Here is a 14,580-nt window from a genome sequence, read left to right as displayed (position 1 = left end):
AGTCCAGTACTTAGCTGTGGATCTCTGCATCTGCTTCCATCAGCTACTGAATGAAGGCTCTAGAATCGCATTTAAAGTAGTTATCAATCTCATTATAGGGGAAGGGCATTTAAGGTAGCTTCTCCACTATTGCTTAGATTCCTAGTTGGGGTCATCCTTGTGGAACACTGGACATTTACCTAGTGCTAGATTTCTCTTTAAACCTATAATGACTCCCTCTATTAAAGTATCTCTTTTCTTGCTCTCCTCTATTTTCCCCTGACTCAATCTTCCTGATCCCTCATGTTCTCCTCCCTGCTCCCCTTCTCCCCTCCTCTTTCTCCTAACTCCCTCACCCCATGCTCCCAATTTGCTCAGGAGTTTTTGTCCCTTTCCCCTTATCCAGGGGACCTTGTATGTCTCTCTTAGGATCCTCCTTGTTTCCTAGCTTCTCTGTGGATTGTAGGCTGGTAATCCTTTGCTCTATGTCTAATATCCATATATGAGTGAGTACATACCATGATTGTCTTTCTGTGACTGGGTTATCTCACCCAGGATGGTTTTTCTAGTTCCATCCATTTGCCAGAAGATTTCAAGATTTGTTTTCTTTCCCACTGAGTAGTATTCCATTGTGTAAATGTACCTTGTTTTCTTTATCCATTTTTTCGTTGAGGGGCAGTTAGGTTGCTTCCAGGTTCTGGCTATTACAAATAATGCTGCTATGAACATAGCTGAATAGATGTCCTTGTGGTATGAATGTGCATCCTTTTGGTATATGCCTAAGAGTGGAATTGCTGGGTCATGATGTAGACTGATATTTTGTGTTAGGTATTTGTTGGACTTGAGATTTCTTTGGTTGATGAATCTATTTACTCTAGTGTATCTTCAATACCTGAGATTCTCTCCTCCATATCTTGTATTCGGTTGGTTATGCTTGCATCTGTAGTTCCTGATCGTTTACCCAGATTTTCTATTTCCAGCATTCCGTCAGTCTATATTTTCTTTATTGTCTTCTATTTCAGCTTTCAAGTCTTGAACTGTTTGAATTGTTTCCTTCACCTGTTTGTTTTTGTCTTGGCTTTGCTTGCCTTCTTTAAGGAATTTTTTTACTTCTTGCATTTTTTGTTTGTCTTTTCCCCCATTTCTTGCATTTTTTCTTCCATTTCTTTAAGGGATTTTCTCATTTCCTCTTTGAGGGCCTCTATCATCTTCATAAAGTTGTTTTTAAGGTCATTCTCTTCTGCTTCATCTGTGTTGGGATGTTCAAGTCTTGCTGGTGTAGAATCCCTAGACTCTGGTGGTGTCATAGTAGTCTTTCTGTTGTTGAATGTGATTTTTTTTTATTTTTAAATTTGAATTAGAAACAAGATTGTTTTACATGTCAATCCCAGTTCCCTCTCCCCAACTCCCCTGCCCTGAAACTAACACCCTACCTATCCCATACCCTTTCTGCTCCCCAGGGAGGGTGAGGCCTTCCATAGGGGGTTTTCTGAGTCTGTCATATTCTTTGGGATAAGGCCTAGGCCCATCCCATGTGTCTAGGCTAACAGAGTATCCCTCTAAGTGAGATGGGTTCCCAAAGTCCATTCCTATGCCAGGGAGGAGTACTGATCTACTACAAGGGGCCCCATAGATTTTCGAGGTCTCCTCACTGACACCCACATTCATAGGGTCTGGATTAGTCCCATGCTGGTTTCCCAGCTATCAGTCTGGGGACCAAGAGCTCTCCCTTGTTCAGGTCAGCTGTTTCTATGGGTTTCACCAGCCTGGTCTGGATCCCTTTGCTCATTACTCCTTCTTCTCAGCAACTGGATTCCAGTTCAGTTCAGTGTTTAGCTGCTTCTACTTCCACCAGCTTCTGGATGAAGGCTATAGGATGGCATATAAGTTAGTCTTCAATCTCATTATCAGGGGAGAGCATTTAAGGTGGCCTCTCCTCTGTTGCTTAGATTGTTAGATGGTATCATCTTTGTAAATCTCCAGACATTTCCCTAGTGCCTGAATTCTCTTTAAACTTATAATGCCTCCCTCTATTAAGGTATATCTTATCATACTCTCTTCTATTCTTCCCCCAACTCAACCTTTCTGTTCCCTCCTGTCCTCCTCACATATCCTCTTCTCCCCTTCTCATTCTCCTAGCTCCCTCTCCCTCCTCCCATGCTCCCAATTGATCTTGTCCCTTTCCCCTTCTACAGAGGAACATGTGTATCTCTCTCAGATTCCTTCTTGTTTCCTAGCTTCTCTGGCAGTGTCGGTTGTAGGCTGGTAATCCTTTGCTCTATGTCTAAAATGCATATACAAGTGAGTACGTACCATGTTTGTCTTTTTGTGAGTGGGTTACCTCGCTCGGAATGGTTTCTTCTAGTTCCATTCATTTGCTTGCAAATTTCAAGATTCTATTGTTTTTTTATGCTGATTTTCTCTAACCATTCTTCAGTTGAGGGGCATCTAGGCTATTACAAATAATACTACCATGAACATAGTTGAACAGATGTCCTTGCATGAATGTGCTTCTTTTGGGTATATGTCTCAGAGTGGAATTGCTGGATCTTCTGGTAGACTGATTCCAATTTTCCTGAGGAATTGCCATACTGATTTCCAAAGTGGCTGTACAAATTGGCACTCCCACCATCAGTGAAGGGGTGTTCCCCTTTCTACATATCCTCCCCAGCATAAGCTATCATTGGTGTTTCTAATATTAGCCATTCTGACAGGAGTAAGATGGTATCTCAGACTTGTTTTGATTTGCACTTCTCTGATAGCTAAGAATGTTGAGCACTTTCTTATGTGTCTTTCAGCCATTTTAGATTCCTCTTTTGAGAATTTTCTATTTAGTTCTGTACCCCATTTTTTAATTGGATTATTTGGTGTTTTGGAGACTAGCTTCTTGAGTTCTTTGTAAATTTTGGAGATCAGCCCTCTGTCAGATGTGGGGTTGGTGAGTATCTTTTCCCTTTCTGTGGGCTGCTGTTTTGTCTTGTTGACTGTGTCCTTTGCCTTACAGAATCTTCTCAGTTTCAGGAGGTACCATTTATTAATTGTCCACCTCAGTGATTGTGCTACTGGTGTAATGTTCAGGAAGTGATCTCCTGTACCAATTTGTTCAAGAATATGTCCTACTTTCTCTTCTAATAAGTTCAGTGTGGCTGGATTTATGTTGAGGTCTTTGATCCATTTGGACGTAAGTTTTGTGCATGGCGAATGACATGGATCTATCTGCAGCCTTCTACGTGCTAGCATCCAGTTATGCTAGCACCATTTGTTGAAGATGCTTTCTTTATTCCATTGTATATCTCTAGCTTCTTTGTCAAAAATCAGGTGTTCATAGGTGTGTGGGTTAATATCAGGGTTCTCAACTGGATTCCACTGGTCTACCTGTCTATTTTTGTGCCAATACCAAGCTTTTTCAGGACGATAGCTCTATAATAGAGCTTGAGGTCAGGGATGGTGATGCCTCTGGAAGTTCCTATATTGTACAGCATTGTTTTGGCTATCTTGGGTCTTTTGTTTTTCCATATTAAGTAGAGAATTGTTTTTTCAAGGTCTGTGAAGAATTGTTCTGGGATTTTGATGGGGATTCCATTGAATCTGTAGATTGCTTTTGGCAAGATTGCCATTTTTACTATGTTGATCCTACCTATCCAAGAGCATGGGAGATCTTTCCATTTTCTGGTATCTTCTTTAATTTCTTTCTTTAAAGACTCAAAATTCTTATCGTACAGGTCCTTCACTTTTTTGGTTAGCATTACCCCAAGGTATTTTATGTTGTTTATGGCAATTGTAAAGGGTGATGTTTCTCTGATTTCTTTCTCCGTGCATTTATCATCCGTATATAATAAGGCTACTGATTTTTTTTTGAGTTAATCTTGTATCCTGCCACTTTGCTGAAGGTGTTTATCAGCTATAGGAGTTCCCTGGTAGAGTTTTTTGGGTCACTTATGTAAACTATCATATCATCTGCAAATAGTGAAAGCTTGATTTCTTCCTTTCCAATTTGTACCCCCTTGATCTCCTTTGGTTGTCTTATTGCTGTAGCTGAACTTCAAGGACAATATTGAAGAGGTATGGAGAAAGTGGACAGCCTTGTCATGTTCCTGATTTTAGGGGAAACTGTTGAGTTTGTCTCCATTTATTTTGATGTTGGCTGTTGGCTTTTGTTGTAAATTGCTTTTGTTATGTTTAGGTATGTTCCTGTTATCCCTGATCTCTCCAAGACCTTTATCATGAAGGGGTGTTGGATTTTGTCAAAGGCTTTTTCAGCATCTAGTGAGATGATCATTAGTTTTTCTTTCTCAGTCTGCTTATATGGTGGATTACATTGATGGATTTTCATGTTGAACCATCCTTGCATCCCTGGAATGAAGCCTACTTGATCATGATGGATGATTTTTCTGATGTGTTTTTGGATTTGATTGGTCAGTATTTTATTGAGTATTTTTTACATCAATATTCATGAGGGATATTGGTCTGTAGTTCTCTTTCTTAGTTGTGTCTTTGTGTGGCTTGGGTACCAAGGTTATTGAAGCCTCATAAAAAGAATTTGGCAATGACCCTTCTGCTTCTATTATGTGGAATACTTTGTGGAGAATAAGTATTAGCCATTCCTTGAATTTCTTTTAGAATTCTGCACTGAAGCCATCTGGCTCTGGGCTTTTTTTGATGGGAGACTTTTGATGTCTGCTTCTATTTAGTTATGGGTTATAGGTCTATTTAAATTTTTTATCTTTTCTTGATTCAATTTTGGAAGTGAAATCTATCCAGAAATTGTCCATTTCCCTTAGATTTTCTAATTTTGAGGAATATAGGTTTTCAAAGTATGACCTGAAGATTCTCTGGATTTCCTCAGTGTCTGTTGTTATGTCCCCCTTTTTATTTCTGATTTTATTAATTTGCATGTTCACTCTCTGCTGTTTGGTAAGTTTGGATAAGGGTTTGTCTGTCTTGTTGATTTTCTTGAAGAACCAACTTTTCCTTATATTGATTCTTTGTATTGCTTTCCTAGTTTCCACTTTATTGATTTTGACCCTCAATTTGATTATTTCTTGGTGTCTACTTCTCAGGAGTTCATTGGCTTCTTTGTGTTCTAGAGCTTTCAGTTGTGCTGTTAATTCTGTAGTGTGACTATTCTCCAATTTGTTCATGTGGGCACTTAATGCTATGAACTTTCCTCTTTGCACTGCTTTCAAAGTGTCCCATATGTTTGGGTACATTTTGTCCGCATTCTTATTTAATTCTAGGAAATCTTTAATTTCTTTTTTTATTTCTTCCTCGACCCAGGGATGGTGCAATTGGCCATTAATCGATTTCCATGAGTTTGTAGGTTTTCTGCTATTTGTGTTGTTCTTGAATTCTAACTTTAAAGCATGGTGGTCTGATAAGATACAGGGGGTTATCTTCAAGTTTTTGTACCTGTTGAGGTTTGCTTTGTTGCCAAGTATGTGTTCGATTTTATAGAAGGTTCCATGTAGCTCTGAGAAGAAGGTATATTCTTTTGTGTTTGGATGGAATATTCTCTAGACATCTGTTGAGCCCATTGGGTTATAATTTCTATTAGTTCCTTTGATTCTTTATTAAGTTTCTGTCTGGTATTCCTGTCTAGTGGTGAGAGTGGAGTGTTGAAGTCTCCCACTATAAGTGTGTGAGGTTTTATGTATGATTTGAGTTCTAGTAATATTTGTTTTATGAACATGGATGCCTTTGTGTTTGGGACATAGATGTTCAGAATTGAGACTTCATCTTGATGGATTTCTCCTGTGCTGAGTAGGAAGTGACCACCTTTGTCTCTTTTGATTTTAGTTTAAAGTCTAATTTATTAGCTATTAGGATTGTTAGCCCCACTTGTTTATTTTTTTTGTAACCAAATATTTAATTCCACAAGATACACACATGTTAAAATGCACAAGACAGGTAGAAAACTGACACCTGATCAAGTGCATGAGGCTGGGTTTCATTTCTCAGTGGTTATGGCAAGTGGTACTGCAGACAATACTTGGTCAAGAATACTTGCATAAAGTGCTGATAAATAACTATGTTACAAAAAGCATGATCCCCTGGGGAACATTATAGGCTTCCCTAGACAAGTGTGTAGGTCAGGTGATAGCATGCTTGATCAGATGGCTGCCGGTTCTCCATAGGAGGTGCCCTGGTTGGGTTGCAAGGGCTCCCAACTTGCCTAAATCAGACATATTTTAGCTCGCCTTGTACTTGGCCAAGATCTTCATGAGAGGCCGTAGTTTCAGCCACCACTGCTTCTTGGGGATCCAGTGCTCAAAATCAGCTTCTTTCCTCAGTTGTACCACTGGTTGAAACAGGAGGTCTCTTTTGCTTATTCCCAGGACACAAATGGAATCATCACTAACAAAAATTTTTCCCTGTGCCCTGAGACCCCTTCAGTTTCTCCATGATCCACTCCATAGCTCTAGCAGAGATTTTTGTCCCAAAGTTTCTATTGAATGGAGAAGGTGATCCCCCCTGCTGCATGTGGCCCAGCACGTTTTCCTGCAGTCAAACACTCCTTTGCTTTCCTCTGAGTAGAGCTGGCAAATGAAGTCAGTGGTGTAGTTTACACTGCAGCTTTCATTTCTGAGTATAAGGCTCCTCTGGATAGTGGTCTTCATTTTATCTTTCAAATGTTTCACGTTGGACTGTAAATCTCTGATATCAAATGGTTCTTCAAAGATGTAGGCAGCATCTGCTCCTGCAGCAAGTCCGCTCATGTTGGCCAGGTAGCCACAGTATCTGCCCATCATTTCAATGATGAACACCTGGCGCTTGGTCCCACTGGCCGACTGTTTGATTCGGTCACACATGTCTGTGATAGTGTTCAGAGCCGTGTCTGCCCCAATGCTGAAATCGGAACCCTGCACATTGTTGGAAACAGTAGCAGGAACCATAACCATAGGAACACAGAATGCCTCTGTTTCTCCTGGGCAGCTGCCAGCTCTAGGAGTCCCAGGTAGGCCTCAAATCCACCAATGATCAGAAGTGCATTGATACTATAGGAACGAATCTGTTCAGCTATCTTCTCCAAATACTTTCCAGGTAGAGTACTTTTCGTTCCAGGAATGGACCCTCCTTGTCCAGTCCAACCTCCGACATCTCCCCAGGTGATTTCTTTTACTTGGCCTTTGGCAAAGCCATCAAAGCCAATGGCAAACATCCTGTGACTATCTGCAATCCTGACTCGAACAGCAGCGCACACAGCTGCATTCATTCCAGCTGCAGGTGCCCCCACATTGATGCCAGCAACATTGCAATTGCTCTTGGGGATCTTGTCATAAGGCACCTTATGGCAAGATGTTTGTAGATCTTCAGGTTTCCCTCAAAACTCCTCCCTCGGAGTCTTACGGCTTCATGAAATATCCTCTCATCCATTGCCTTTTGTACATCCTGGGTCATTTGCACACACTCCATCAGAGGCAGGTGCACAGCATGGTTTCCTCTCAGCGACACCACACAGGCTGGGGTCTCAGGAGTAGCCTCCAGCAAGGCAATGACAGCTTCCACCCCCATGCGGCTGGCCAAAATCCTGTCAAATGCAGAAGGGGTCCCTCCTTGTTGCACATGCTGAGAATGGTCACCCGGGTGTCAAAGCCCAGCTGATTCACCACAAGCTCCTTGATTTTCTCATAGCTGATTGGTTGATTTTGGCTATCGATTGCTCCTTCAGCCACAATGACAATATTCAGCCTCTTTTTGTGGGCATGGTTCTCTGAGAGTTTCAAGCACAAGCTTTCCTCCCAATCTTCCTCGGGTGGAGACTCTGGAAGGAACACCCAGTCGGCACCCACAAGCCAAGGCGCTCACCAAGGCCAAGTAACTACAATGTCTCCCCATCACCTCCAGGACGAAGGTGAAGGTCCTTTGGTGGCTCTGGGCAGTGGTCATGATGGCATCAACAACTTCAATAATTCAGTGCAGAGCCGAATTTGTACCAATGGTCATGTCTGTGCCACAGAAGTCATTGTCAATGGAGCCCACCATGCCTACCACATTGAGGTAGGAATGCTTCTGGACTGCGTCTTTATCGATCTAGCCATTTTGAGACAGTTCTTCCAGAAGTCCATTCCACTCCTTCTGGATGTTTTGTCTCCCATGAGACTTCCATCCCCGCCGATCACGCACAGGTTGGTGATGCCCAAATGCACCAAGTTACAGGCAGCTTTCAGACGCAATTCCCGCCAGCGAAAGGCTTTGCAAGGGCACTCCCGATGATCGTTCCACCCATTTGCAGAATGCTGGAGACACTCTACCAGTTGACTTCCACAATATTGGAGCCTCTATTCACCATGTCTTGGTAACCCTCATAATAAAGTATACTTTGGCCCCCACGTATATTCCTATGCGCACCACAGCACAGACAGCAGCGTTCATACCTTGGGCATCCCCGCCACTGGTCAGGACACCGATGGCTTTGCCATCCCCAGAGAGGTGCTCCAAGTACTTCAGTAAGGAGACACTGGAGCCCGAGGAGTTCTTGGAGCCCATTGCAAGATATAGAGATGCCGACAGTTCGCACTCCGGTGCTCAGTAAGCAGTGAAGACCTGGCCCACACTCGCCAGCCACACTCGCCAGCCTTGGAACCGCCCCCCCCCGCCCCCTCCCCCCCCCGCGCTTGTTTCTTTTATTTTGTTTGTTTTGTTTTTGTTTTTTGTTTTGTTTATCGAAACAGGGTTTCTCTGTGGCTTTGGAGGCTGTCCTGGAACTAGCTCTTGTAGACCAGGTTGGTCTCGAACTCACAGAGATCCACCTGCCTCTGCCTCCCGAGTGCTGGGATTAAAGGCTTGCGCCACCAATGCCCGGCATTTCTTTAGTCCATTTGATTGGAAAATCTTTTCCCACCCCTTTACTCTGAGGTACTGTCTGTCTTTGAAGTTGAGGCGTGTTTCTTGTACGCAACAGAAGGATGATTTCTGTCTTCTTATCCATTCTGCTAACCTGTGTCTTTTTATAGGTAAGTTAAGACCATTAATATTGAGGGAAATTAATGACCATTGATTGTTCATTCTTGTTCGTTTTGGATTTGGTGGTGGTGGTGGAATTGTGTGTGGATTTCCACCCCATTTTTCATTTGGCTGTTGGTAAAGTGGGATTATCTATTGCCTATGTTTTTTGGTTGTAGTTAGCCTTCTTAGGTTGGAGTTTTCCTTCCAGTACTTAGGGCTGAATTGGTGGATATGTATTGTTTAAATCTGGTTTTGTCATGGAATATCTTGTTTTCTCCATCTATAGTGATTGAAAGCTTTGCTGGGTATAGTAGTCTGGGTTGGCATCCGTGGTCTCTTATTGTAGGTAAAATATCTATCCAGGACCTTCTGGCTTTTAGAGTTCCCATGGAAAGTCATGTGTAATTCTAGTAGGTTTGCCTTTACATGTTACTTGTCCTTTTTCCTTTGCTGCTCTTAATATTTTTCTTTATTCTGTATGTTTGTGGTTTTGATTATTATGTGTCGAGGAGACCTTTTTTGTGGTCCACTCTATTTGGTGTTCTGTAGGCTTCTTGTACTTTGATTGGCATGTCTTTCTTTAGGTTGGGAAAGTTTTATTCTATGATTTTGTTGAATATGTTTTCTGCACCTTTGAGTTGGGTTTCTTCACCTTCTTCTATACCTATCATTCTTAGGTTTGGTCTTTTCATGGTGTCCCATATTTCCTGGATATTTTGTGTTAGGGATTTGTTGGACTTAATATTTTCTTTGGTCGATGAGTCCATTTCTCCTAATGTATCTTCAATGCCTGAGATTCTCTCTTCCATCACTTGTATTCTGTTGGTTATACTTACATCTGTAGTTCCTGTTTGTTTACCCAACTTTTCTATTTCCAGAAGTTGAATGTGTTCTTATACTGTAGTCTTCCCATCTCTTCTTCCAGTGGGTGCAGGTGAGTACAGGTCCAAGGCTCTGATGGCAGCAGAATGTAGATAGTTTGGTTTGCCCTCAGGTCTCTGGGGGATTCAGTGGATGGGGCTACATACCCAGGTCAGGGAACTCCAAGGAGGGAGGATGTGGGCAGGAGAAGGCTCAGCACTCACCTCTCCTGGTGAGTGCATGTGGGTCCAAGACTCCAATGGCAGAAGAAGCTGGATAGTTTGGTCTGCCCCCTCAAAATAGGACTTTGTTTAGCACCATCACTTTACAGAAGTAGAAAATGTTTAGGTGCATGATGAAAGAAAAGGTAAGGCCTAACTTGTTAATAAGCATTCATGTGGGGTACAAAATAGGACACAAAAATAATTTACTAGTAATCTAGTGTGAATTTAATACATACCTTTAAGTACTTACAAGACAAACTATATAAAGTATTTTGGATTGTTACATACAAAGCCATAAGAACTAAAATGAGAATAGAGCATTCCTAGCTGAGTTTATATTTTCACAGTGTACTATATTAGAACCTTGACTTGGTAATGACATGGTAAATTATGTGAAAACATTTCTTGATATGTGTTTGGTACTCATAAATAATGTTGAATAATTGCTGTAGATCATTGAAGTACTTATTGCCATTAATAGTTTCAAGTATCAATAGATGACATCAGTTAGACATAGACATTGTGGAATGTTAATTATTAAGGCTAATGTGAAAACTCTGTGGTTTAGGAGCAAAGAGGGAGTATATAAATATGATTTTTTCTCTATGAACCTTGTTTTATAATTTGAAATTTCCCCCATAAGCATGATGTCTTCTGATAGAATAAGATAGTTGTTATAAAGTACCAGCTGTGTACTTACTTGTGTCAGATATGAATATTCAACAACAAATACATGGTCTGTACTTTTCAGAAGGGGATTCACAACCTTTGGGACCCAAAGATACCTTAGTGTAATGTTACATATTTTACATTTAAGTTATGGGAATATTGCAGTGGAACAACTAACATCTCTTATAGGAATTAACAAAAACTTTCCAGAGCAAATATAATTGAAATTGTCCTTAAGGGGTAAGAAGTTATTCTCCCATAGGAAGAAGAAATTATTTCAGACAAAAGAACTGTGTATAAAGAGGGACAAAAGTGTAGAGACAGGATGTTATATTTAGGAAATGCTTGCAAAGTTCTCTGTAGTTGGAAATAAGGGTTAGTAGTATTTTTGTTGTCTCTTGCTCTATTTTTTCTTTTTTGAAAGTAAATCCTAAAGTGTTTGGGGAGTGTGGTGAATAAAGATGCTAATAAACCTAATCGATTTTAGATATTTAATATTTTAAAAGCTTTGTTCAGTCTATAGATAAATAAATTTATAAGCAAATTCCAGTTGTTGTCGACATTTGTCACAAATAATAAATGAGTTTGTACTTCTTTGTGAGATTTAGTTGTGCTTGTTACTCTCTCTCAATCCTCCTCTTACATACTGACCTTATGCTTACAAATTTGTTACATCTAAATTTTTACAATTTAAACATATTTTCTGTTCTAAATGAACATTTGTCTAAACTTTAAAAAATTTAATAATTGAAAAAATTTCCAATTTATGCATTATTGATAATTTTCTGAACTTATATTCTACTAAGAATGCTGCATAACATAAAAATATCTTATGACTGCTTTTTCATTTAATATAAATTTAAATGAAGCCAAAACTAATGAAAATTACTTTATACTCAAAACATTAACAAATGGAACTGAAGAGATGACTCCATGGTTAAGAGCACTGATTGTTCTTCCAGAGGACCTAGGTTTGATTTCTAGCACCTACGTAAGACTTCACAACAGTCTATAAATCCAGTTTCAGGGAATCTGATATCTTCATATGCTGTCTATGGGAGCTGAATGTACATGGTACAGAGACACTCATACACATAAAATAATAATTGAATGCTTTGCATAAGAAAGTTGACTGATGTTTATTTCAAGCATAAAAAGACATATTAAGGATCAGGAAAATTGAGCTGGGAGATGAATTGAAAAGAGCAAGAAAAGAGACACACCAATAGAGGGAGCTATTATAGGTTTAAAGAGAAATCTGGCACTAGGGAATTGTACAGAGATCCACAAGGATGACCCCAACTAGGATCTAAAGCAATAATGGATGCCCTTCCCCTATAATGAGAATGATGACTACCTTAAATGCCATTCTAGAGCCTTCATCCAGTAGCTGATGGAACAGAAGCAGAGATCCACAGCTAAGCACCGAGCCAAACTCCTATAATCCAGTTGTAGAGAGGGAGGAGTGATGAACAAAGGGGTGAAGACCATGCTTGGGAAACCCACAGAAACAGCTGACCTGAGCAAGTGGGAACTCATGGACCTCTGTCTGACAGCTGGGGAACCCAATATAGGACCAAACCAGGCTCCCTGAATGTGTGTGTCAGCTAGGAGGACTGGGCAGTCTATGGGGCCTCTGGCAGTGGAACCAGGATGCATACCTAGTGCACAAATGGACTTCGGGAGCCCATTCCCCACGGAGGGATACTCTCTTAGCCTAGATACATGGGAGAGGGTCTAGGCCCTGCCCCAAATGACTTGACAGATTTTGATGCTCCCTCAGGGAAGGCCTCACCCTCTCTGGGGAGTGGATGGGGGGTTGGTGGGGGGAATGGGAAGATGGGAGGGAGAGGGAACTGGGATTGATATGTGAAATAAGGTTGTTTCAAATTAAAAAAAGACATTAAAGTGTTCTGGAAATGCCATTAGTATAGTACTAGATATTTTTTTTATACTGAAAGGCTATAGTTTAAAGTTTAGAAAACTAGAGTACTTCCTGCTTGACTTCAGTGTGCCTATCTTGTGCTGTGCATCAAACAGACAGTTTTTAAACATTTGCCAGAGGCATCCATTGATTCAGCTGATGTGGTTTTTATTTCCTCCTGTTCTAGGCTAGCTGTTGATTTAAAACACTGTTCATTCAAAGAACTTCAGAGATGTTCCCAACCCCAAATACAGACTGTTTTAATTCATTCAATATTTTGTACACACTCTCTCTCTCTGTGTCACACACAGAGAGACACACAAGTAATTTGATGATAATTCATTGTTTTGAGCAAGTTTTATTTAAAAATTTAGGAAATGCTTGATATTTTGTCATTTCTTTAACTTGAACATATAGTTCTTTATATACTTATGTTGTTAAGTTACAGTGGTTTATATCTTTTATTCTGTTTTAGACCCACAGAACACAGTGACACAAAGTATTTGATTTCTCACAGCTTTTTTTTTTAATAACTTCTTGTTAACATTCTTCAAGTTTAAGATCTCGTTTTGGTTGTCTAAACCTCTGAAAATCATACACCTTCAACAATCAGCATGAAGTATTTACTGAACTACTATCATCACCTTGGCTTCTAATACTGATTGACTCATAACAGGTTTTCAGGACAATTTAACATTATAGAATCATGACATGATTTGACATTAAAAAAAACATCTCTGCGTTCAGTGTGTGTGTGTGTGTGTGTGTGTGTGTGTGTGTGTGTGTGTGTGTGCTTTTGCAAAAATCCAAACTAATCCATTTCTGTTTCCATTTATAAGAGCAAAGAGTAGATTTGGAATAAAGAAATGTGTGGGGCAGGTTTTTCTGGTGTGAGTTGGTAAGCACTGTGATTTTATGCTTCAGACAGCTGAAGTGGCTCTAGCTAATCTGAAGAACAAATATGAAAATGAAAAGGCGATGGTGACTGAAACAATGACAAAACTGAGGAACGAACTGAAGGCTTTGAAAGAAGATGCTGCAACCTTCTCATCCTTAAGAGCAATGTTTGCAACAAGGTAACCCTTTTCTCCCTAAAATTGAATATTTCACATGGGAAGAACACTGTCAATACTCATGAATGAATGTATTTGGTTTTCATGAAGAAAATGATGAGATACCACACTGACAAATTTAAGATAGACATGTGTTTATAGAGCTCAAGGTTACAGACTGAATCTCATGGAGATGACAAAGAGAAACCTTTGACCACAGGGCTGCAGAGGCTCTGGCAGGAATTGGCTTCTGGATTTCTCACAAAATTCAATGTTTTTTGTAGAATATTATTTTAAGGAGTGTTACTTTTGTTTTATGCTCTGGAGCATTTGTTTAATGATGCAAAGGTGTGCTTGATTAAGTAAAATTCACTTGTGTGTGGTCAGAAGGCTGGGTTAGCAACTAGCTGACAGGAGGTGGTAGGGAGGAGCCAGGTGGAGAAGGGTTATAAACTCAAAGGCTTCTAGTGAGAATCAAGAAGAGTAGGGGAGCTACTTGCTAGTCAGCCTCTTTGAGGAGCAGAATGCCACCTCAACCTTTGAATCTTGAGTTCTTTGGAGGGACAGAGATTTAGATAAGTTCCTGTTTTAGCTGTGAAAGAGTTGGTGCCTGAAGGAACAGAATTCCCTTAGGCTTCTGCTCTTGAGGCCTAACCGCTGCTAATAGTGGTGGAATTGCAGTCTGATTTGGACAGACATGTCATAAAAGACAGAAACAATTAAAAAAGAGGACAACAACATTAGAATATGTGTATTCTGGTAACTGTGGGGGCAGGACAAAGGATGGAAAGGGAGACAAGGTTGACTTCTTGATGAAAGAAATAAGGATAACATTCAGAATTAAGAGAACACATATTTCCTCTTTGAGAAAAAAATTTTAAAAATTTAAAGGGATATTCAAATACTCATATTTTAATTATTACTC

At 40.2% G+C, this 14,580-nt stretch overlaps 1 protein-coding gene and 1 pseudogene across 5 annotated transcripts in view; one reads left to right on the top strand and one right to left on the bottom strand.

The window, feature by feature from the left end:
* The window catches only part of Bicd1 (BICD cargo adaptor 1), a 163,325-nt gene that overhangs the window by 107,289 nt on the left and 41,456 nt on the right, over positions 1-14,580 (top strand). For all 5 annotated transcript variants that reach the window (XM_027430020.2, XM_027430022.2, XM_027430024.2 and 2 more), the window contains exon 6: positions 13,528-13,679. In XM_027430020.2, the coding sequence (XP_027285821.1) occupies positions 13,528-13,679 (152 nt within the window). The remainder of the gene's footprint in view (positions 1-13,527; positions 13,680-14,580) is intronic.
* On the bottom strand, positions 6,089-7,977 carry LOC100758124 (annotated as a pseudogene).

This window comes from Cricetulus griseus, chromosome 8 (assembly GCF_003668045.3).
Source record: "Cricetulus griseus strain 17A/GY chromosome 8, alternate assembly CriGri-PICRH-1.0, whole genome shotgun sequence".
Classification (NCBI taxonomy): domain Eukaryota; kingdom Metazoa; phylum Chordata; class Mammalia; order Rodentia; family Cricetidae; genus Cricetulus; species Cricetulus griseus.
This window is presented reverse-complemented; position numbering and strand designations above follow the sequence as displayed.